Source organism: Anomaloglossus baeobatrachus, chromosome 5, assembly GCF_048569485.1.
Source record: "Anomaloglossus baeobatrachus isolate aAnoBae1 chromosome 5, aAnoBae1.hap1, whole genome shotgun sequence".
NCBI lineage: Eukaryota > Metazoa > Chordata > Amphibia > Anura > Aromobatidae > Anomaloglossus > Anomaloglossus baeobatrachus.
In genome coordinates, this window is record NC_134357.1 from 342,163,361 (window position 1) to 342,188,877 (window position 25,517).

The following is a 25,517-nucleotide window of genomic DNA, read 5'->3' on the forward strand; positions in this document are numbered from 1 at the left end:
CGGGAGGCGGGCGGCATCCAGGTGCCTGTGTGCGGGAGGTGGGTGGCAGCCAGGTGCCTGTGTGCGGGAGGTGGGCGGCAGCCAGGTGCCTGTGTGCGGGAGGCGGGCGGCAGCCAGGTGCCTGTGTGCGAGAGGCGGGCGGCAGCCAGGTGCCTGTGTGCGGGAGGCGGGCGGCAGCCAGGTGCCTGTGTGCGGGAGGCGGGCGGCAGCCAGGTGCCTGTGTGCGGGAGGCGGGCGGCAGCCAGGTGCCTGTGTGCGGGAGGCAGCCAGGTGCCTGTGTGCGGGAGGCGGGCGGCAGCCAGGTGCCTGTGTGCAGGAGGCAGCCGGCACTGACAGGCACCCGGCTGCCTCCTGCACTGACAGGCACCCGGCTGCCTCCTGCACTGACAGGCACCCGGCTGCCTCCTGCACTGACAGGCACCCGGCTGCCTCCTGCACTGACAGGCACCCGGCTGCCTCCTGCACTGACAGGCACCCGGCTGCCTCCTGCACTGACAGGCACCCGGCTGCCGCCCGCACGCAGCCACAGGCACCCGGCTGCCGCCCGCACGCAGCCACAGGCACCCGGCTGCTTGCACGCAGGGTGTGCGGGGCTGCCTGCTGGCTGCCACTCCGTGCGGGCGGCTGTGCAGCAGGTTACCCACTTTGTCCGCGGTCCCAGTTTCAAATGATGGCGCCGAGAGCGGGCTTGTGCGCAGATGGAGCTCTTGGATGAGAGCCGGGACTGCGGACACTCACCGCACCGGCCTGCTGCACGACTCACCCGCCGCCACAGCTGCCGACGCTGCGGCTGCCGCCGCCATGCCTGCCAGCACAACCTCTGGCTCACAACCACTGCTGTAAGAAAACACCAGAGTAGAAGACGGACCCCATTTTTATTTTACCTTTTTTTTTTTTTTTGTCTAAATTTGGGGTGCGTCTTATAATCTGGTGCATCTTTATAAAGTGAAAAATATGGTATCTATATTTTCTGCCCTAGGATCCTCCAAGCATACACAGATATGCTTGCGTGTTTGTGTTAATACATGGTAGCGTAGCTCTGTCAGCAGTAAGAAAGATCATACATATAGGAGAAAAGTTAGCCAAACCCACTGACTGTCTTATATGTATAAGGGACCTCCTGTCTTTTTTTAGTCATATACCGTAGTAAGGACAGATGTCAGGGATCAAAGGATTGACCCGATCCTTATGGTTTCCTGAGAGACGAGCCACCTCCAGCATCTGACATCTGCCTACTTCCCTTCTGCTTATTGAGAACGTGCTGCTCAGACAGGCTAAGCGTGCATGTGCCTGCAAGAGGAACAGCTGTCGGCTGAAGGGCCGACTATTATTGATGGTGTAGGGGCAACTTCTAATTCATTCTAGGATTGTGGTCGGAGAGATCCATATTGTTCCTTTCTTCCCTCAGTGGCCAGCTATGCAACCTGCCTCTAACTATTTTTGGCTCATTATCCTTTAACAGTGTGTGGAAATCTTGGGTTTAAGAGGAACTTGGCCACATTGTATTACTGTGGCAGTGTGCAGTTTGTGGGAATTTTTTTTTTTTTTTTTTTTGCTTTTTGTTTTCTCTAACAGGGTTTCTCTTCTTCTTTTTTTTTTTTTTTTTTTTTTTTTTTTTTGGCATCATAGGTGGCTACGGAAGCAGTTCTACTCTTTAGATAGAAATCGCGAGGACAAGTAAGTATCGTGTTGTACACTAGAAAACTGTGGGGCATTTGTCCATGCATAATAAACTACTGTTTTGACATACATTAGGCCTCATTCAGGAAGCCATGCATCGTGTAGCTGTTTTTTGCAGATTCAACACATACCCATTGTTGTCTATGGAGTTTTTCCACCTGTCCTTGTATTTTTGCAGACCAAGTGGTTTGCAAAAAATAATTTTTCAAAATGTTCATTTATGATCTGAGTCATGGATCAAAATTGCCCATGCAACTCAATGGCTCCATGGAAATTGCGGAGAGTACGCTGTTGGCATCTGTGTATAGCCCGTGCACTGTCCGTGATTAGCTTTGTAATTTATTTCTTAATCCGTAAAACTCACTGATAGTAAAAACTGAGACATGGACCAAACATTGATGGAATTCGGATATAAAACTATGGACAATGGGGTGTGTTTTTTATGTATGAGAAAATTGACAAATGTCTGAGGATTTTTGGTCATAGCCTAAAACAGTGTGTATATTACGAAATCAGACGTAAGAGTTTGAATTTATATTATGACATTTTTGTTTTTTGCCATTTTGATATATTGACAACAGAAAGTGCAGCCATGTCAGTTATCCTTTTAGTATTGGTTTTCAAAAAACTATTCCTATTAGTATTGTCACTTTTGCAAAATCTGCACAACTTTAAGAAAATCTAGCATAATATATTTGTCTGCTTCTCTAACTTTTTTATTTTTTTTTTACATATATGATCATCAGTTCTTTCATGGAAATGCATTTACATGGTAGAATTGTGGGTGGAAAATGTTTTCAGACTCGGAGCTCATTTTCAGAACATAAGCAATTGATTACAGTCAGTAATGATGCCACAGACTGATAAAAGACCAAAATCCAGATGTGTGGTGACACTGAACCAGATGTCTCTTGACTTGTCGGAATCCACCCATGTTTTGGTGTAACAAGATGAAAATGAGATAAAACACAAGCTGCTGTGGAATATATAGCAAACAATAGCTATAGGCCAATCGGGGTCACTACTAAAGGCTATGTACATGGCAGGAATTGTTATTTTTGGCTTCAGTTAACCCATAATTAACCATTCATGAGAACTGTCTCGATTAAGCCTTTTCTGTCTGTCCCTTTGAAGACCTATGCGTCTTGGTAACACACTACTATTAAAGGGAACCTGTCACCAGTTTTTTGCCTTATAAGCTGCGGCCACCACCAGTAGGCTCTTATATACAGTAGTCTAACATGCTGTATATAAGAACTCAGGCCGCTGTGTAGAACATAAAAAACACTTTATAATACTCGCCTAACGGTCGCACTGCGGTGGATGTGACTCAGATGGGCGTCTTCGTCCTCCGGTGCCGACACTGCCTCTTTCGGCCATCTTTGTCGCTGCCTCTGTCGTCCTTCTGAAGCCGCGGTGCTTGACTCGTGCAACGTCATACACACTCGTCGGTATTCAGGTCCTGAGCAGGGCAGATCAAAGTATTGTACTGTGCATGCGCGGGACCGGCGAGTGTGTATGACGTAGACGCGTCATGCACTACGGCTTCAGAAGGAGGATGAAGATGGCCGAAAGAGGAGCCACTGGCACCACAGGACGAAGATGCCCATCAGAGCCACATCCACCCCAGCGACCGGTTTAGGTGAGATTATATGCGTTTTTGGTTCTCCTCTATGAATCTGACTTCTTTGAGCCTCATTCACACGTCCGTATTTAACACGTATGTAAAACAATGGTACTGGTTTCATTCAGTGTTTTACATTAGTGTGACGTCCGTTTTTACCATCCGTGTTTCATCAGTGTTTTTCCTGGATGAATAAATAAATGCTAACACTTTTCAATGTTAAACACATACATCACATGGGCAGCACACAAATGGCATCCCCTATTGCTTTACGTGTTTTTCACAGACCCTTTTGTCGTGCGAAAAACATACTTGTCTCCATGTGCTTTGCACAGACACACGGTTAGTGTAAAAACAAGTACAAGTGAATAGCCTTATGGATACGTGCTGTTTCTATGAAGAAAAAAAAATGGGTGCCACACGTGCGTGTGACTGAGGCCTTAACACCTGTACGACTTTGGACGTACATATACGTCCAAAGTCGTATTTATCCGTTTAATGCGTGCTTGTGAGGTGAGCCTGCATTATTCCACGGGCATGTATGCTGATGTGATCAGCAGATGTGCAGCTAACAGGCGTAGAAGGATCGGCGATCCACCCGCTTCTGTTAACTAGTTAGATTGTGCTGTCAAACTCTGACAGCGCGATCTAACACATGATAGAGGGGATCCCTCCATTTCCCACCAACGGCAGCCCCGTGACGCAATCACGGGGCGCCGATGGGTTGTCTTTAGAGATGAGTGAACCCTTAGAAGTTCAGTTCGGCAGGTGCAGCTGAACCGAACCTCCACGGGTTAGGGTTTGACAATTCAAGTCTCCTTGGTAATTCGGCTCTCCACCCACATACAGCCAGCCATAAGCAGAATACCTCTGGGAGAGGGTGGGCCTGGCTTTTCCATTTTTTGGCTTTATTGTTGCACACTACATCCAATCACGCTGTTGTTGCCCCCAGTGCAAACCGTTCAAACACTACATGTGGTTCACACTGAGCGTACCTGAGCACAGCGATGCTCACGTGAGTGGCCAGCATACGTATAGCACCCATACTCCGAACCCGAACTGTTTTTTGTTTGTTTTTTTGTTATTTAGAAATCAATACTTGGCCGAAATTTTTTTGTTTTCTTTTTTTTTTTTTTCCCCTTTTCCAATAAAATGTGGCAGAATGAATGATGTAATTCAGAATTGCAACTCATCCCACAAAAAAAAACAAACAAAAAGGCTTCATGGCTACATTGACAGAAAAATAAAAAGTTATGGCTCTTGGAAGGAGGAAAGGAAAAAAAATGGAAAATCACCAGGTGCTGAAGGAGGTAAAAGTGGCTGTTCACTACTAGGACAACCCCTTCTGATTCTACAAGTTTCCCCCAGGTAAAATAAAAAAGCCTTTACTCACCTCTGCGGCAGCTTGGTTTGAGTGCCGAGGCTCACATGACGTTGTGATGTCACGCTAGCCCTGCATCCAATCAGCGCCTGCTTCTGTCTCCCCGCCTTCAGACACAGGAGCAATCAACAGGAAGTGAGCGGTAGGCGCAGTTCTCACTTTCTGTTGATTAACTCGTTTGTCTGAAGGCGGGAGACAGAAGCCATTGCTGATTATATGCAATGCTAGAGAATCATCACAACGTCACGTGAGCTCCGAGAATGGGAACCATGGCATTGCTAGAACCATGTCTGCAGGCTTTTTTTTTTTTTTTTCCCCTGGAAGAAAAATGTGGAATCAAAAGGGATTTCCTAGTAGTGGACAACCCCTTTTTAACAATAAAAGGAATGCAGAGACTACATGGTTGGATTAGTCAGTTTGTTTGTAGCTTACCATGGAGACACACAAATCTACAGAGCTGTATGCACAAAAAATAGCAACACAGTTTTACTTTAGATTATATGTAAAGTTGCTTAACACTGGAGCGCTTTAAAAATTGTTGTGAAGATGGACATTGCCTTTAAAAGAAATGTGTTCCTCCAGAAAAATATGGGATGTGTACCCACTAGAGAGCAGAATACTTGGGGTAGACCAAAGGTCTAGGATTACAAAGACTTTGTAGACCAAACTGTTTTCCCCATGTACCTAGAATTACAGTTGAAACCAGACGTTTGCATACATTATCTAAAGAGAGAGAGAAAATGTTTATAGGCATTTTTATTACTTTCTGCAAAGTCAAAAGTTTACATACTCTTAAGAGTACTATGCCATTAAACAATATGGGACAGCCCATATGATGATTTATTGGCAACATCTGAGATAGAGACACACCTGTTGATGTATTTTAATGTACACCTGAAACACACTGCTTCATTGTGTAACATCATGGGAAGGTCAAAAGAAATCAGCCAAGATCTCAGGAAGAGAATTTTGGACTTGCACATCCTTGGGTGCAATTTCCAGATACCTGAAGGTGCCTCGTTCATCTGTACAAACAATTATACGCAAGTACAAACAAGATGGGAATGTCCAGCCATCATACCACTCGGGAAGTAGACGGGTTCTGTGTACCAGAGATGAATGTGCTGTGGTCAGACATGTGCATATCAACCCAAGAACAAAAGCAAAAGACCATGTGAAAATGCTCAAGGAAGCTGGTAAGATTGTGTCATTATCCACAGTGAAACGAGTACTGTATCAACATGGGCTGAAAGGACACTACTAGGAAGAATCCATTACTCCAAAAGAAACATTAAAAAGCAAGATTAATGTTTGCAAATGCACACAGGAACAAAGACCTTAATTTTTGGAGCCATGTCCTGTGGTCTGACAAAACTTAAATTGAACTGTTTGGCCATAATGACCATTGTTACATTTGGAGGAAAAAGGGAGAAGCTTTGAAGTCTAAGAACACCGTTCCAACTGTGGAACACAGGGGTGGCAGCATCATGTTGGGGGGTTGTTTTGCTGCAGGAGGGACTGGTGCACATCACAAAATAGATGGCATCATGAGGAAAGAAGATTGTGGCAAAACTGAAGCAACATATGAAGACATCAGTTGGGCGGAAATGGGACTTCCAAATGGACAATGACCCGAAGCATACTGCCAAACTGGTTACAAAGTGGCTTAAGGATAACAATGTCAGTGTTTTGGAGTGACCATGATAAAGCCCTGATCACAATCCTAATGAAAATTTATGGGCAAAGCTGAATAGGCAGGTGCGAGCAAGGCAACCTATAAACATGCTACACCAGGAATGGGCCCAAATTCCTACCAACTATTGTGAGAAGCTTGTAAAAGGATATCCAAAATGTTTCACCCAAGTCATATAGTTTAAAAGATCAATGGTACAAAGACTAATGAAATATATGTAAACTTTTGACTTTCCAGAAAGTAGTAAAAAATGCCTTAAAACATTGTCTTGTTATTCTGGCCTTTGGCAAATATAAATAATTTTGGTAATTCTAATTGACCTAAAACAGGAAAGGTTTATTCTGATTTCCTGTCAGATAGTGAGAAAACATATGTGTCTTTTTAGATATGTAAACTTCTGGTTTCAACTGTATATTGTTTAACCTTCTGGTCTGATTTTTCTTACAAAGTAGGGAGAGTTGTGTCCTTCCCCTACAATCTGGTAGTTCCCATCGGCGCTCTCACTATTTTGTGAGCTCATGTTTACATTCGCAGCTTTAGAATGCGTAGTCTGTAAAGTTCATAGTATTATTATTGATGCCAGGCTGGCTCCTCCGTACATGTTTTTTTTCTCTTCCTATTGTCCTCATTTCCTTACATAAATTCTCCACATCTGATATCTAAGTAGGTTAAAGTCTTACAGTGACTAAACCACTTGACTACACTGCAGTGGATACAATTAATGTTTTCTTTATTCTATTAGGATCTCTGTAAAAGATCTGAAGAGTATGTTGTCCCAGGTCAACTATAGAGTTCCCAACATGAGGTTCCTACGTGATCGTCTTATTGTAAGTATATATTATAAGTGAGACTGTATAGAGACTTACAAACCATTCGTAACAGGGTTGTCTCATCATATACAATTGGAACAAATTGTTTGGATGTACCACTTTTGTTCAAGTTCAGCTGCTGTGTCACAAAGATGGCACCATGCCACTCTATTTCCAAACCACTCTTCTGAGTGTTTTTCTGGAGTCGTATGGCGGCCCATTGACTTATGGCCCCCTTGCAGCCAGCTAGGAAAAGCAGATTGGACATTTGGTGGGTGTCTTCCTACATTACACTAAATTCTATGCATTCCTATACTTTACATCACTTTTCTACATAACATTAATTTATTTTTAATCACATCTATATATTTAAGAAAACATTTGGTGCCTTCAGGGGTCGGAACTCACTCTTGAACATGGCTGACCCTTACCATGTCTGGACCTGCAAGACACCAAACACCAGGCATGCATAAACACTTAAAATTACACTATCCATTCCGGATACTCAAGGGGGGGGGGGCGCCTCCTCTCTTTCGGATAGGTACAACCGTGGTTCCACCAAGTTGGGACCAGTGTCCAAGTTCCTTTAAAAAGGTTGGTCATAGTCGAGCTCTGCCATTTAGCACAAGATTAGTTTACAGTCCTTTTAAACGTTTGACAACAGCCCAAAAGTCCCATGTCGGAGTCCTTCCTTATAAAAGAGGCAACACCTCACACCATGAACCCTGCAGGCACATCAGGTCATCCATTTCCTCTCCTCCCCTTCCCCTCAACAGTCCACCTTTCCTTGACCTGAGAAGAGTGACCGGCTTCCACTCTACCCTCCCTTACCATTTGGCCATGAGGGGTGGGTCAGAGTTAATAGGGGCAGAGTCCAGAGTGGACCGGGCAGTGCCCATATCATAGGCTAGTTGTGTCCATGGGGGTGATAGGGACAGAGTCCATGCACTGGGTAAGGTAAAGTCCAAATTAAGCATGTACTACTCACTCACAGTTTACAGTCCCTAAATCCAGCAGGGGGGTTGCTCACAGCAAAACGTGGGAAAACAAAAAAAATTTCTGCTGTTCTTAACCAAAAACAAAGGAGTCCCGTTTCATGCTGGGTCTTTTTTTTTCTAGTGCAACGAGCACAACAAAGGCTTTACAACATAGATTCCTCACTTCCGACCACCATACTTTATACTGCAGCCACTCTCAGACCCAGTTGTCCTAATTTCTTTCCCTGAATGAAGCCATAACCCTCTCTGGAGGTCCAGGAGCCTCATAATCACTTGGCCTCATCACTTGGCCTCTAACTACTCCAACTTTGGGCTCCAGATCCCAGACCTCTGGCTCAATCAAACTGCCTGGCCGCATCTTTCTCAGAGAATACACAATCTTCTACTGCACGCTCACCAGCATTGGGGCCGTCCCGCTCTGTTGCAGGCATTTTGCTGCCCTGCTCAGTCTCTTCTAGGGTGGAGCAGCTTCCAGCTCCGCTGCTATTTTCTTCAGAGCCACCGCCCATTCTCCATCAGCTTGCTGTGACAAGCAGGGTTTCCTCTTCCGCTGTACCCCCAAGGTTGGGCACTGTTCAGCATGGGCCAGCATCTCCATGCACAGTTTGTCTTTCTGCAGGCATAGCCTTTGGAGGGCTATATAGACCTTGTCACACTTTCTCTCCATTTCACCCCACGATGGGCAGGGTCTGCTTTTAGACCTGTGCCATCGTTGTGCCTATGCCCGGCATGATCTTCAAGCGTTGAATGGTTGCAGTTTTCACTATGGATCAAGCTTCATGCTGGTTTTCCTGAAGTAAGGCTCGATCCTGCCTACTATGCCACTTGTAAAGTCTTGTAGGTAAAAGAGAATGCAGTTTATAACAGGGCGCTGCAGACCATAAATGAAGGAGTAATAATTTTTTGTATTGCGCTCCGCATTTCAAGGACTGTGCTGTCCTCTTCCTCAGGTGCTCTTCTTAAAACGCATAGTGCAATAAAATAATGTATTAATCCTTCATTTATGGTCTTCAGTGCCCTGTTATACACCGCCTTCTCTTTTACCTACTAATGTCTATCTCTTAGCATTTTTGCAATTGAGAAGGTGTATGGTGCAGCAGCAGCAGACCAGGAAGGATCTATCCACCTCCATCATAGCAGGTGACTTATTGCAAGTACACCAGCTTCACTGCCCGGCCAGTCTCCTGACCGCATCTATTGTTACTCACCCGACTACAGCAGCCTGAGGAGGAACGGATGAACACCATCACTGCCACACTTGGAGACCCTGCTCCACCAGCAGCTGCAGATCCTTCTGTGTGCCAGTTTGAGTCCAGGCGATCACTGTAGTTGTGCAGGGGTGCACAACCTTCAGGGTGAGTAGTACCTCGAATTTAATTTATGCTCACTATTTTTAACAGGTTCACACAGGAGCGCACCCTGTTTTTTCTATTTTTACATGCTCTTGTAAAGCATGGGCATGGGGTGGTAGTCGCTGGTGAGGGATTCCCTTCAGTAGGCACCCTGGCCCCACTTCACATGAAAAGTGTTGTGGTCCTGGCTAGGTGCATGGATAAGTCTGGTGCTGTTCATACCTTTTCAGGAGGCCACTTCTCGCCCTTGTTTTGGGCAGGCCAGGACCGGATCATGGAGGAAACTGTGTCAGAGGCTGATGGCTATTATTAAATAACAGTTCTTTATTATACAGTTTTTGTATGCCAACTTTGCACGAGAAGTAGCGTGCACACATTCTAACGGCCATTTCATTAGTATCAAGCTTCAACAGACACATTTCCTCCAAGTTCACCTCAGCTGCTGTTTGTGTGGATGTTCCCAGTTCTCCTGCCACAGCCTGGCCTAGCACAATAGAGCCATTCTTGTCATTCTAGTCCCTGTGTGGGTCCACATCCTCCAGCAGCAGAGAGTAGTAACACTTGGATTTGGCACAAATTTGGACAACATAATCGTTTCGCTTACAACTCCAGTCCCTAGCCACAAAGGAGGCTACAGCTTTCAGCCTGCCCTAGATTTTGTACTGGTTCTTAATCTAGGTTACAACCACCCTCCGTGTGTCCATATGTTTTCTCACACTGCTCTTGTTCGGTCTCAATGTCGCAGCCACCACGAGTCATCCAAAGAGTGCGACCAAAATGACCCAACGGACTCGTACGTCTGCACTCAACTCTGGTCGTTCCTTAACTGAACTCTTTCGATGGAGCCTGCCTCTCCTTCAGAACTAGCTAATCCCATCGGCTGTCACTTGCCCTGCAGTCAGTTGCCGAGCATCCTATTTTACCAACATCCTATGCTGTAAGCCTTATATCTGTACCAGCATTGCTACATCTATACATTACACTTAACATTACTTTCCTACATAACTTTACTTTATATCTTATCACATATATTATATTTGAGAACACATTTGAGGTCTTGGTGGGTAGGAACACGACCACCATTTTACACATCATCGCTTTATCCTTTCCTCAGTAATCCAGCCATGTGCTGAGATCCTGTCCCCTTTGAACCTTTGGTATAGAAGATAAAGCCAGACGTTTGGTACTAACCATGAACTTGGAAAATAAGTGTGCACTTAAAGGGAATCTGTCACCAGGTTTTCCCTTTATGAGCTGTGTTTTCCCCTTATATACAGTGTTGTAGTACAGCTATTTGCTGTACTTTTGGCTGGGTATGAAAAATTGAGGGGATCCCATGTTTTGTTTTGTTTTTTTTAAATTATTTCATTTATTAAATGAAAAATGTGGGGTCCCCCCATTTTTTTAAAATCAGCCAAAGTACAGGAGATAACTGGGGGCTTATATTTTTAGGGTGGGAAGACCATCGTTATTTGGCCCTTTCCAGCCTAAAAATAGCAGCCTGCAGTTGCTCTTGAAGTGGCGCATCCATTACAAGGCTGTATATAAGGGCTTACTGGTGGTGGCCTCAGCTTATAGGGGATAAATCTGGCGACAGGTTTCCTTTAATGGACACTAAAAACCCCTACCCACTATACCTCTGTTGTTTTATCTCCTCACTGCCACTGCTGAAAATATGAGCTCTGGGAAAGAGGTCCACCCACTTACTTTATACCTTAGCAATGTGCACGTAAGTACACCATGATGATTCCCATTATGTACCATATTAGCAGTAGCATTCTCCAGGTTTTCATGAAGTGTCAAATTCTGAATTTCGGTAGTCAGCTTGGAGCATTTCTTCAAAATTTGCAGACTGTCCTATCCTGCTCCATGTTTCAATAATCCTCTGTGCTCCTTCAGAAAATGATTAATTCACAACCTCCTTTTGCCTTTTCATTCTTCTATCACAGCCTTGTGGAAATGAGTAAAGCCACCTACAATGCATCTTCGTTTCCATATAGTTCAGGATATGAAGCAAATGGAGAGATTTATGAGATTAGTCAGGAAAAATGCCTTCATTCTTGGCATCATTGGACCTCTTTCGGGATCTCCTTGGAATATATAGCTTTTATTATAGATTGCTCCCTTAGAATCTCTTTGTGGCACTGCTTATTTTGGAAAGGAAGTATAGAGGGTTTTTTGTCCCCTCTTTTACCTTCCTATTGTCTTTTCATCGTAGCCCTAATACTCTTGTTTTCTTAAAGTAGGATTTTTCACTATGGTGTACCTAACTTCTTGTGATCACTAGTATGTTTAAGGGTATGTACCCACGATCAGGACTCACTGCGTCCTGGACGCAGCGGGTCCTGTCCTGTGGGGCCGCGAGTCTCTCCTCCGCAAGAGACCGCAGCTGCTTGTACCCACGATCAGGGTCAGTGTGCTGCGGTCTCTCGCTTGTGTTCTCCCTACAGAGGACGCATGCCAATCCACAGCAAACAATTGACATGCTGCGGTCTGGAAAGATGCACCGCAGGTCAGTATTTGCTGCAAATAAAACAAGCACAGTGGGCACGGGATTTCTAGAAATCCATCCACTATGCTTTACTGTACAACGCAGTGTTTTGGACGCAGGTGAAGCATGCTGCATCCAAAACACTGCAAATACTGATCGAGGGCACGTACCCTAACACTTTTATCTCCTCGTTTCCCATCTTATGTTATCCTTGTGGATTCTCACAATGGGTCTGATCCTTTTGTAATTTTGCGGTGAAACCAGTGGCAAATCTTCTGTGTCAAACTATCCCTGTGCGGACATCCACAATTCTGCACCAAATGAGTTCTTGGAGACGGATTGTGAAACAGCCAGCAAGTATGGTTAGCAGTTGAACATATCATTGTAATGACCACCATGTAAATGATATTCTTGGAAGTGACTGCCAGTAATAGGGGTGTTGTGTCGACTTTGATCACCCATTCATACTCTCCTTTTCTCACTTGTTTCTCTTCCGTCCTTCATTACAGGAAGTGGAACAGAGGAACCAAGAAATTAACTATGCTCAGTTTGCTCAGCTGTACCGCTCCCTCATGTACAATGCTCAGAAGACGGTATGTAACGTTTACCTGATCAATGTCTCTGTAAAACATATATATATTTTTATTTTTTTTTACCACATACGGATCTAGTCTGTCTCCAGTCAGTGATCTGTAATGGTGAAGCGGTGGCATTTGATTGTGGTAGAGACATAGATGATTATCCTTTTTTAATATTTTTAACCTGTTAATGGCCAATTGAAGATAAACTAAAGGTAACCGAACAAACAAGCAATTAACCCTGATGGAACAACAGCAACATAAATGAAAGGTGGCGCTGACCTAATTATGCAGGCTGCTGTGGTTTGTAAAGATGCAGGATGTCGTTCGAGTCATTAGCTCGTTTAACGTTTTTGTAGGCCATGGTTACTGAAGACCTACAGTACCATAACCACAATGTATTAGTTGGAGAAATATGTATGCATCTCTACAGTAATTCATCTTCATAACTTATGTCTTTTCTTTTAGATGCCGCTTCCGTTCTTGGAAAGGTGAGTATCCTCAATTGAGTTATTCCTAAATCAAAGGTGATCATAAAAAATAATGGTAATTTGGCCTGACAGTCATTGGTAGCAGTAGTGCCTCTATGGTGACCAAAGCTGTAAGACACATTGCATAAAGATCAGCTCAAATTGGATTCTAAAGTGGTGATCCCCATCCTTCCTACCCTAAGAGCTACATTTAGGGTTGAGGATTGGATGTGAGCCACCTCCAGTTCCCCTACCCTTCCCCACAGTAGTGACACTCAAGAGTCCCGCATTACCCATATAATTGCAAACAAAGCTTCCCAACAGAAAGTCTAGTGAGACCTTGCCTTTCCTCTTTTATAGACAGCATATTTACATCCAGGGGTTCCCACTTTACCCCTGTTCAGTATTCCCACATTAAACAGACACTTCACATTACATGCAGTATCTTCAATTTTTACCATATTTATCCCTCCCCCTAGTCCCCCCCCCCCCTGCCAATATGTGAGGATCCAGATTTGCTCCTTTGTATGAGGCTCCTCTCAAAACTCACCAATTGGACACCAGCCTTTTCATACCTGTTTGCTAGAACTGGCACTAACTCACCCACCAAGAAACATCATGGATCTGTGAGCCACTCAGCCATAGATTGGGGACTTCTGATCTAAGGTGTATGGGATTCCACAAACTCAATAACTGATGTTGGCGGAAAGGAGAATTGGGCATTTTGGGTTTTGGTATGCCCAATCCTTTGTTCCTGCAAGAAACAGTTGCTTCTGGTGGTTTCTTGGACTTTATTCCTCTTTCGCTATGAAGAAGAAGAAAAAAAAAAATAAAAAAATTATGCTCTGTCATGTGTGTAGTTGGGAGGAACAGATGACGGTAGAAGTGCATGGCCATCGTAAGCACGCAGTTGTAACAATGGAAATCTGTTCAATCAGTCACTATTTTATTTTTTTTTTAACAAAGTGATACATTTTGATGAAAATAATAATCTACTAATCCTCTTCTACAGGGGGATGTATAGATCATTCCATCCCCCTGCGGTTTTACTAAACTACGGTAATCTTTTTAATATATGTAGGGACTTATTGTGGTCTTGGTTCTGTGTTGCAGTTACAATCTGTAGGGAAGCATGCCTCAGTGTCATAGCCATCAGAACCCTATTAGTTTGACTGTCAGCTCTTGAATCTAGCTAGCTCTATTGCTATTATTTGAAGGTTCTCCTCACTTCTATGATCACAGACGTGTTTAGATTGCCATTATTAGAAAAGGTGCTGCACACAGGAAATAGAGTTGATTTATTAGTAGGGTAGGAATGATGAAGTCTGCTGTACATATATAATGAATGCTGACACCAGTCCCTGACTGCACATAATATATATTTGATTGGAGAGCCTCAGCATTTACTTTCTAGCAGAGCTATTATACCAGGCCCCTGACGATTGCAGCCAAAGATGCAGAATTGCATAAAGCTTCATTTTAATAGCATCTGATATATAAATAATACATGTAAATTAATTTGTTCCATTGTCTTTTCACAATCCCTTTCATTGCGGCTTCACCCTCCCTGCTAGGCAGCTTCGGAGCATGATCCTTCCTTAAAAAGCTTCCTAAAAAATGGCTATTTGATGCCTAATATTAAAGTGATAATTCTTGTTTTGTACAGATCATTTTTCTTCTCATTGTCATCAGACAGAATAAAGAGAGCTAACACACTCCCTATGCAGAAGATAACGAGGGATATAAAATTAGTGATGGTCACTGCCCATAAGCTTCTCCTGTACAAATGGTTGTAAAGCATGCCCAAAACCTGTCTCTTGCCGTTTATGGCCTGTTGTGGGTGACGTAAAGCATAAGTGTATGCTGCTAACAGGCAAGATGGCCATCCCATAATATTTTTCAGAAAATTAAAATAAAATCTACAATCATAGAATAAAAATAAATTAAAAAAATATGTATCACTATATGGCTTTTGTTTATCACAAAATAATATAGCAGACACCTTTCCTTTTTAAAAGTACTTTCAATTGCATTGATTTTTATTTATTTGTCCCACCCAGAGGTGGAGAGCGTCCAGAGCTTTACCGAGTATCATTACTGGATTTTCAGAGCTTTCTGTTGGAATATCAGAAGGTAAGCAACAAGTTCATGTGGTATGGAGTCCAGAAACCATATGAAAGAGTGAGGGTTCTTTTAAAGGGAGTTGCTAATCACCGTAAGTACTGTCAATTTGCTAGAATCTCCAAGATTTTGGAGTTTGTCTGAGTGTTTTTGACCATTCATCCAGAAGAACATTTGTGGGTTGCGACACTGATGTTAGACGGGAGGACCTGGCTCACCATTTCTATACTAGTTCATCCCAAAGATGTTGGATAGAGTTGAGGTCAGGTCTCTGTGCTGTCAATCATGTTCTTCCACACTAAACTCGCCCAACCATGTCTTATTGGATCCTGTTTTGTTGACTGGGGCACAGTCGCGCTCGAACAGAAGATGTTTTTCTCCCCCCCCACACACTGTACTCACAAAATTGGAAGCATACAATTGTCCAAATTGTCTTGATCTGTTGAAGGATTAAGATTTCCATTCACTGTAATTAAGGGGCCTATGCCAACCACTGAAATACTGTCCCCATCTCCTCAAATTATCCTTCTTCCACCAAACTTTACAGTTGGCACAATGCAGTTGGACAGGTAACCTTCTACTGGTATTCTCCAAACTCACACTTGTCCATCACGTTGCCAGATCAAGAAGCATGACCGAACATGTTTCCGCTGCTCCAGGCTCCATTAGCAGCGTGCTTTTACATCAGTCAATCCAACATATTGCATTGTGCTTAGTGATGTAAGGTTTGCACAAAGCTCTTCAGTCGCGTAAACCATATTATACAGCTCCTGGCACACAGTTTTGTGCTGCTGTTAATGTCAGGAGGTTTGGGCTCTGCAGTTGTTCATAGCGCATAAACTCTAATGACTCTTAGTCCTTGGTGACCCCAGTATCACCTATGTGGTATCCACTTCGTGACTGAGTTGCTCTGGTTCCTAAATGTATCCACTTTTCATTAATATCACTAACTGTTGTGAAATATTAAGGAAGGAAGAAGTTTCATTATCTGACTTAATAATGGTATCCTACAGGGCAACACTGGTATCTGTGAGCTCTTTAGAATAACACTTTCCTTCACAATGTTAGTAAAGGCAGAGGGGCTGCATTTTATTTTATATTTTGTTTTATTATTATTATAGTGCCATTTAGTCCATGGCGTTGTACATGTGAAAATAGCTATACATAATAAAAACAAATACAGTATTCATGAACACTACAAGGCATAGACTGGTACAGGAAGAGAGAGGACCCTGCCCGCGAGGGCTCAGTCTAAATGGGATTGGTGAGGGTACAGTAGGTGAGGGCAGGGCTAGTCGTGCAGATGTATAGTGCATTGAGGTTAGTAGCAGGTTGTAGGCTTGTCTGAAGAGGTGGGTCTCCAGGTTCATTTTAAAGGTTTCCACGGTAGGTGAGAATCTGATTTGTTGGGGTAGAAAGTTCCAGAGTATGGGGGATGCACAGGCGAAATCTTTTATGCGATTGTGGGAAGAGGAGATCAGAGTGGAGTAGAGAGGGAGATCTGGTGAGGATCGGAGGTTGCGTGCAGGTATGTACTGGGAGACTAGGTCACAGATGTATGGAGGAGGCAGGTTGCTGATGGCTTTGTATATCACGGTTAGGGTTTTGAACTGCAGTCTTTGTTCAATGGGAAGCAAGTGAAGGAATTGGCAGAGAGGAGAGGTCAGGGAATAGCAGGGGCACAGGTGGATTAGTCGGGCAGCAGAGTTTAGGATAGATTTTAGGGTGTGCAAGAGTGTTAAGTGAAGCTACAGAGCAGGAGATTATAGTGGGCAAGCCAGGAGATAAGAGCATGCACTAGTGTTTTTGCAGATTCTTAGTTAAGGAATGTACAGATCCAGGAAATATTTTTGCGTTTGAGTCAGCAGGAAGTGGAAAGGGCTTGGATATATGGCGTGAATGAGAGAGCAGAGTCAAGGGTTACCCTGAGACAGCGAGCTTGCAGGACTGGGGAGAGGGAGCAGCCATTGACTATGATGGATAGGTCTGTTGTGGAGAGAGAGATGGTTGAGTGAGATGGGGGAAAGTTGATGAATTCTGTTTTGTCCACATTTTAAAAATCGATATGAGAAAATGGATGAAACAGTGGACTGACCTTGTGGGATTCTGACTAGTAAGAAGGTGATATTTGGTCCAGAGAAGTAGATCTCTCTGTCATTAGCATAGAGATGATACTGAAAGCCGTAGGACTCTACGTAGCTTTCCCAGGCCTAAGGTGTAGATGAAACAGAGAAAGGGTCCTAGAATGGAACCTTGGGGAACACCGACAGGGGGCAAGATGAGGAGGAGGAGATAGTATGAGTGGGAGACGTTCAATGTCCTGTCTTGTGTATGAAGAGATCCAAGATGGGGCCAAGTCTGTGATACCAAGAGATGAGAATCTATAGCAGGAGGGAACAGAGTAGTGTTGCTTGGCTTTGGAGTTTATACACGTGAAAATTGTACTTAATGAAAAACCTGAATTCCGAGATTAAGATGTGTGTCCCAATATGTTTGTCCATTTAGTGTACTCTGGGGCTATATCATAATGTCAAAATTGACCATGGAGTAATTGTTAAAAATCACTGACCCCTCATAATGTCAATGCACTACTTCTGACAGAGAATGATGGTAGCTATGGTTGGAGACCAGTAACACCGCTTCAGGTCATCTCATTTCTTATGTCATTCTTGGTTTCTACAGTTTATAGATTTTTCTTTTGCTTTTTGACATTATTTTGTACTCTTTACAGGAAAAATGGGCAACTGACCTTCTCCAGGTCCAAGAATTCATGTTTCACTTCCTGCGAGATCCTTTGAGGGAGATAGAGGAGCCGTACTTCACCTTAGAGGAGGTGACAACCTTACAACTTCACTTTTCATTTTTTTTTTTCTCCTCCGTATGATAGATATTTTTACCATTTTCTATTGTGTCTGCAGTTTGTTACATTCCTGTTCTCCAAAGAGAACACTGTGTGGGAATCGGCGCTGGACACTGTGTGTCCCCAAAATATGGAGAACCCTCTGTCCCATTACTGGATTTCCTCTTCCCACAACACGTAAGAAATTTTGGGGGTTATTTGCCTCTTTCCTTTTTACATTTATGTCATTTTGTTCTTTACGTCCAAACTTCTTGGGTACATTTACCTTTACCACCTTCTCACTTGTGATTTTTGTCACCAGGTACCTGACAGGGGATCAGTTCTCCAGCGAGTCCTCTCTTGAAGCTTATGCCCGTTGTTTGCGGATGGGCTGCCGCTGTATAGAATGTAAGTTTTGAATCAAGATCGCCACCTTGTGGAGAGCCTGTGTTACATTTTATTTTTTTTTTTATTTTCTTCGGATCTACTTTTATTCATAAGTAATCTTATTTGGAATGGCACACTAAAGTCTAACATTACCAAATATTTAGACTTATTGGGTGGTCAGAGACAGGTGGGCAACATTACTTAAAATGATTAAGACCTTTAACAACTATATTGATTTGGGCAGTACAGTAACTGCCAGATCATAGATTTTCAGAAATGAAGATGTAACTTCACTGTACTCCATCCCTGAAAAGCATATTTCTTTAGATGTTAGAATGTCTGAGTCATTAGCGTTTGGTCACTCTTCCAAGAGATGAGGACTACTATGAAAATATGGGCAAGTTGGTGCACTGAGGCTGGCATTACTATGTGGCAAGGTGTCTTGGACTGTATATGTGCTTTAGGCGCTTTTCTAGATACATTTTTTTTGGAACTGTTTATTTTAAACCAGAACATGCAGATGAAGTGGCATCACTAGATAGCTTGGCAGCGTTTTCTGGGCAGCCACCCAGTTAAGCACATCGTTTGTAGAAATGATTCCTTAGAGTGTCTGAATGACTCCCTGATGAGTGCTTAGAATGGGAAACTCTAGTTTTCACACATTTTTATTTTATTTTAAACCCTAACCAGTTTATAAATCTTTTCCAGAACCTGGGGAAGAAACATCCTTGATCTTGTGTGCATCGTGAGCATAATAACGATCAATTTTATCTTTTCCAGTGGATTGCTGGGATGGACCAGATGGGATGCCTGTAATTTACCATGGCCATACCCTGACCACCAAAATAAAGTTTTCTGAAGTACTCTTGACCATTAAAGAACATGCCTTTGTAACCTCAGAGTAAGTGTTACTGAGTTGGTGGTTAGCACCATTAAGCAATGACCTAAATCATTACCATACGTGTGAGGGGTCATAGTCTTTTATGGGTCACATCAGAAGGTGACTAGGTATGTGTGATGCAGAGCTCCAAATCCACTGCTGTCTGAAGTGGCCACTGGAGGGAGCTAGCATGTTTACTGAATATCCACTAAACTCTATTACACAGTATGCAGTAATATCTGAAGCTCCCTCTGGTGGTGGCTGCTGGCAGAAAGCATTTAAGGATAGGATTTTGATAACTATGAGAAGAACCTGTGCTCTGTTTTCACACAATGCTATTTTCTATTCTTAAGGTATCCAGTTATCTTATCAATTGAAGATCATTGTAGCATAGCCCAGCAAAGAAATATGGCCCAGTACTTTAAGAAAGTGTTCGGGGACATGCTTTTAACCAAACCAGTGGATGTCAATGCTGATGGGCTCCCGTCACCAAACCAGCTTAAGCGAAAAATCCTCATTAAGGTTAGCATTATTCTTTACTCCAAAAGATTGAACATACATGACGTTTCCATCTGGACTTAATAAAAATATTTTTATTATCTTCTGCCTTGTCACTATTTTGCAAGAGACGTCTTAAAAGCCATGGACACCTTTGACATGGTCATGATGTTAAGGCCTCCTTCACATGCCATGTTGGATGTACCATGTCCGATTTTTACCAGCAGCACGGATGACAAGGGCCAATAAAAGTCTATGGTGCAATGAAAAACACGTATAGCACACGGATGGCATCCGTGCGTAATTGACGTATTTTAACATCGCAAAGTATAGGAGAAGCGTTGTAATCTTATTTATTGATCCATCTGTTGAAAAGCTGATGGTAAAAACAGACACACTGATGATACGGTACCATTTCTTCACAGACATGGTTAAATACAGATGTGTGAATGAGGCCTCACTTTGCATTTAGGAAGTAAATTAATAATCCGGAGTACTGGGATGTGTCACTTACTGTGATGTGTTTTTGCGGTTTCAATACATTTTGGTATTTTATAAGCAGGAGATTATCCATACAGTAACTGCCTCATGCATCCTAGTTCATCCACGCCTCCAGCACACTGATTAGCAGCGCTCTGTCACTATGCAATGTACACACAAAGCTGTGGAGTTATACAGCTCAACATCTGAGTGTCACTAGATTAGCAGCAGAGAAAACTGACTATCATAACTGCAGCACCCAGTAAACCAAGTGACACATCACAGGAATCAGGCTCTCTGTTTTTATTTCGTTGTACTGTTAGATTACATAGCAAAAACCTGCTGACAAATTCTATTTATCTTTCATAATCACCCTTTAGATTTCGGGGAGGTTAGGGGTGTTGATACGTTACATGGCTCATTTACTGTGAATTACTAATGGGAATTGTACGTTCGCTGCTACCATCATTCTGATCCCATGCAGCATCATACGATTGGCAGCACATTCCATGTTTATGTTGGATGATGCGCTGCCGATAGCTACAATTTTTCATGCATGTTTGCTGGGACCAACAAACCGGAACAGGCATTCTTATGAACTCTTATTTGCTGATTGTTTGATGCTCAATCCTTCTCCATTATAATCTCATTATGCCCCTACCAGTCAGGGGAAGTCGTAAACTTCAGCATATACATTAGGGGTGCTTCACACATAGCGACAGCGACAACGACGTCGCTGTTACGTCACCATTTTCTGTGACGTAACAGCGACCTGGTAAGTCGCTGTTATGATCGCTGCTTAGCTGTCAAACACAGCGACGCAGCAGCGATCATAACATCGCTACATGTGCAGAGAGCAGGGAGCCGCGCACACTGCTTAGCGCTGGCTCCTTGCTCTCCTAGCTACAGTACACATCGGGTTAATTAACCTGATGTGTACTGCAGCTACATGTGCAGAGAGCCAGAGCCGGGAGCACAGGCAGCGTGAGAGCTGCGGAGGCTAGTAACTAAGGTAAATATCGGCTAACCACCTTGGTTACCCGATGTTTACCCTGGTTACAGCTTACCGCAGCTGCCAGATGCCGGCTCCTGCTCCCTGCTCGCTTCATTTCGTCGCTCTCTCGATGTCACACACAGCGATCTGTGTGTCACAGCGGGAGAGCGCCTTTGAAGAAAACGAACCAGGGCTGTGTGTAACAAGCAGCGATCTCGCAGCAGGGGCCAGATCGCTGCTCAGTGTCACACACAGCGAGATCGCTAATGAGGTCACTGTTGCATCACCAAAACCGTGCCGTAGCAGCGATTTCGGTAGCGATCTCGCTGTGTGTGAAGCACCCCTAAGTCAGCCATAGCTGCCTTATCACTTCTTTTATCTAATCTTTACAGCACAAGAAGCTTGCTGAGGGTAGCACCTATGAGGAGATCCCAACTTCTACCGTGTATTCCGAGAATGATATAAGCAATTCAATCAAGAACGGAATCTTGTACCTACAAGATCCCATAAATCACGTAAGTCCTAGAGCAGGAGAGTGACCTGTGATGTGTGGTGGACTCAATATTAATTCTTTCATCTCTGTACAGGAGTGGTATCCTCACTTCTTTGTACTTACAAGCAGCAAGATCTACTATTCGGAGGAGACAACCGGTGGACAAACCAATGATGATGAAGAGGAGCAGAAGGAAGTATGATTGACTAATGAAAGTCCATTATAGGCTGACATTTGAAGACTTGGGCCACCTTGAAATGCCTGTAATATACAGAGGATCTTTAGATTTAGAGCCAAGTGCATGAGATCCTGCTCTTACTAAGTCCCATTCATTTGTAGGTGGTAAAAATAAGTTAAATCGCAGGGAGCGAAAATGGAACTGGATTAGATTTATTAGCAAATTTTACACTCCTAAGCCACAAAATCAAATCTGTTTTGTTGTTTTTAAAGTTAACTCAAGATATATTATATAGAATATTATTAATCCTATTCAGGTCAGCAACAGTTCTGAGTTGCACTCCGCTGAAAAATGGTTTCATGGGAAACTTGGTGCAGGCCGGGACGGACGTCACATTGCTGAACGCCTCTTGACTGATTACTGCATCGAGACCGGAGCCCCAGATGGCTCTTTCCTTGTGCGGGAAAGTGAAACATTTGTAGGAGATTACACTCTCTCTTTCTGGTAAGTGTTAGGCTTTATTCACATATCAGGGATTTTTTTTTATTTATTCACTGACATATCTTCATAAGATTTTACATGTCGTTTTTTGTTTTGGGGGTTTATTTATTTTTTTTCCATGCAAACATTGAGTTAAAAAAAAAAAAAACAAAACTAACAAAATATTCCTATTCAAGTCAATGGGTCAGTAAGAAAATACAGTGGAACCTTGGTTAACGAGAACAATCTGTTCTGGGAGTGTGCTTGTTAACAAAGTTACTCGTTCAGCAAAGCAAGATTTCCCATAGGAAATCATTGCAATGCAGACGATTTGTTCCACAACGTGTTAAATGTCCCATCCTGGTCCCCTATTCTGTCATTCCAGACACGTACAAACACACACAAACACACACAAACTCACACAAGCACGCACACGCACATATTATATGCTCACCTTACCTTCCGTTGCATCGCCGGTCTCCTGGGACTTGCTGTTCTCTGGTACGGGGCCGGGCTGTGTATCGCGTTACCATAACGACGAGGGAGGAACTTCCGCGGCCAGAGCGCTGACATCAAAGGCAGAGCCGCTTGCCTCTGATTGGCCAGCGCGCTGCCTTTGAGTAGCGTCTGACAGGAATTTCCTGCTTTGTCGCTATGAATGCCGATGCACAGCCTGGAGTGGAGCGGAGCGGCGAACTAAAGGATCCAGGAGGGCGGCGATGAAACGGAAGGTACACATTATATTATATTATATGCTCACCTTACCTTCAGTTCTATCGTGGGCCTCCTGGGTCATGTAGTTTGCTGCAAGGACGTCGCGATGGTTCTTTTAGTTCCTGTGTACATCGCGACGTCCTTGCGGCAAACTACATGACCCAGGAGGCCCACGATAGAACTGAAGGTAAGGTGAGCATAATACTGTATGTGCGTGTGTGTTTGTGGGTACTGCAAGTGCGGGTTAGAGCACGCTGGATGTACGGAACCGGAAGTGTGTGCAGTGAGGATTTCGCTCGTACAGCAAAGCTTTCTCGTAAATAGAGTTACAAATTTACAGAAAGCTTTGCTTGTTAAGCGAAATTCTCGTTAAGTGGGTTACTCGTTAAGCGAGGTTCCACTGTATAACTGGTCCCTTCTACTTGCTTTTTTCCTTTTGACTGACTGGTTGCTAGGAGCTTGGAAAACCATCTTTTTTATTTTATTCTTATACATTGCACACTGATTAAAAAAAATCCATTTTTGTTGACTTTTTTTTTTTTTTTATTCTTTTTTCATCTGGTTGTTACCCAGCTATGGCCTGTTAGCAGTAGTGAAGACATCGGTTTAGAGCGCTTTTTTCCTTGTTGAACTATGCCCTTGTCATAGCCGAGCAGTCCAGTGAACCTTCTCACCTACTTATTCGCCATCTATTTCTGCCCTCTGATTCCTGTATATAGTGGGTGTGGAAAGTATTCAGACCCCTTTTCAGTTTTTCACTCTGTTTCATTGCAGCCATTTGGTAAATTTAAAAAAAAAAAAAAAAAAAAAAAGAATTCTCATTAATGTACACTCTGCACCCCATCTTGACATCTTGACAGAAAAAAAACATGTAGAAATTTTTGCAAATTTACAAAACAAGAAACACTGAAATATCACATGGTCATAAGTATTCAGAGCTTTTGCTCAGACACTCAGATTTATGCTGTCCATTTCCTTATGATCCTCCTTGAGATGGTTCTACTCCTTTTTTGGAGTCCAGCTGTGTTTAATTAAACTGATAGGACTTGATTTGGAGAGGCACACACCTGTCTATATAAGACCTCACATCTCACAGTGCATGTCAGACCAAATGAGAATCATGAGGTCAAAGGAACTGCCCAAGGAGCTCAGATCCAGAATTGTGGTAAGGCACAGATCTGGCAAAGGTTACAAAAGAATTTCTGCAATACTCAAGGTTCCTAACAGCACAGTGGCCTCCATAATCCTTACATGGAAAAACCACCAGAACTCTTCCTAGACCTGACTATCCAGCCAAACTGAGCAATCATGGTTGAAGAGCGTCGGTGAAAGAGGTAAAGAACCCCCCCCAAGATCACTGTGGCTGAGCTCCAGCGATGCAGTAGGGAGATGGGAGAAAGTTCCACAAAGTCAATTATCACTGCAGCCCTCCACCAGTCGGGCTTTAAAGGCAGAGTGGCCTGACAGAATCCTCTCCTCAGTGCAATACATATGAAATCCCGCATAGCGTTTGCAAAAAAGCACATGAAGGACTCCAACACGATGAGAAATAAGATCCTCTGGTCTGATGAGACAAAGAACTTTTTAGTGATAATTCTAAGCGGTATGTGTGGAGAAAACCAGGCACTGTTAATCACCTGCCTAATGCAATCCCAACAGTGAAACATGGTGGAGGCAGCCTCATGCTATGGGGGTGTTTTTCATCTGCAGAGACAGGACTACTGGTTGCAATTGAAAGAAAGAGGAATGTGGCCAAGTACAGAGATCCTGGAAGAAAACCTCTTCCAGTGTGCTCTGGACATCAGACTTGGCCGAAGGGTCACCTTCCAACAAGACAATGACCCTAAGCACACAGCTAAAATAACAAAGGAGTGGCTTCAGAACAACTCAGTGACCATTCTTGACTTGTCCAGCCAGAGCCCTGACCTAAACCCAATTGACCATCTCTGGAGAGACCTGAAAATGGCTGTCCACTAACGTTCACTATCCAACCTGACGGAACTAGAGAGCATCTGCAAAGAAGAATGGCAGAGGATCCCCAAATCCAGGTGTGAAAAACTTGGTGCATCATTCCCAAGAAGACTCATGGCTGTACTAGCTCAAAAGGGTGCTTCTACTCAATACTGAGCAAAGGGGTCTGAATACTTATAACCATGTTATATTTAAGTTTTTCTTTAATTAATTTGCAAAAATTTTTACATTTGTTTTTTTGGTTTTTTTTTTTCTGTCAAAATGGGGTGCAGAGTGTACATTAATGAGAAAAAAAAATGAACCCTTTTGAATTTACCAAATGGCTGCAATGAAACAGAAAAATGTAAAGGGGTCTGAATACTTTCCGTACCCACTGTAGTCAGAATTTTCAATCAAGAAAGAGCGG

The 25,517-nt window shown here is 43.3% G+C and overlaps 1 protein-coding gene across 1 annotated transcript in view; it reads left to right on the forward strand.

Moving 5' to 3' along the window:
• The window catches only part of PLCG1 (phospholipase C gamma 1), a 131,865-nt gene that overhangs the window by 67,233 nt on the left and 39,115 nt on the right, over positions 1 to 25,517 (forward strand). The window contains exons 4-16 of the mRNA XM_075349861.1: positions 1,630 to 1,677; positions 7,121 to 7,205; positions 12,538 to 12,621; positions 13,075 to 13,097; positions 15,137 to 15,209; positions 17,929 to 18,030; positions 18,116 to 18,234; positions 18,359 to 18,444; positions 19,204 to 19,324; positions 19,657 to 19,825; positions 21,668 to 21,790; positions 21,863 to 21,964; positions 22,263 to 22,450. Of these exons, the coding sequence (XP_075205976.1) occupies positions 1,630 to 1,677; positions 7,121 to 7,205; positions 12,538 to 12,621; positions 13,075 to 13,097; positions 15,137 to 15,209; positions 17,929 to 18,030; positions 18,116 to 18,234; positions 18,359 to 18,444; positions 19,204 to 19,324; positions 19,657 to 19,825; positions 21,668 to 21,790; positions 21,863 to 21,964; positions 22,263 to 22,450 (1,323 nt within the window). The remainder of the gene's footprint in view (positions 1 to 1,629; positions 1,678 to 7,120; positions 7,206 to 12,537; positions 12,622 to 13,074; positions 13,098 to 15,136; positions 15,210 to 17,928; positions 18,031 to 18,115; positions 18,235 to 18,358; positions 18,445 to 19,203; positions 19,325 to 19,656; positions 19,826 to 21,667; positions 21,791 to 21,862; positions 21,965 to 22,262; positions 22,451 to 25,517) is intronic.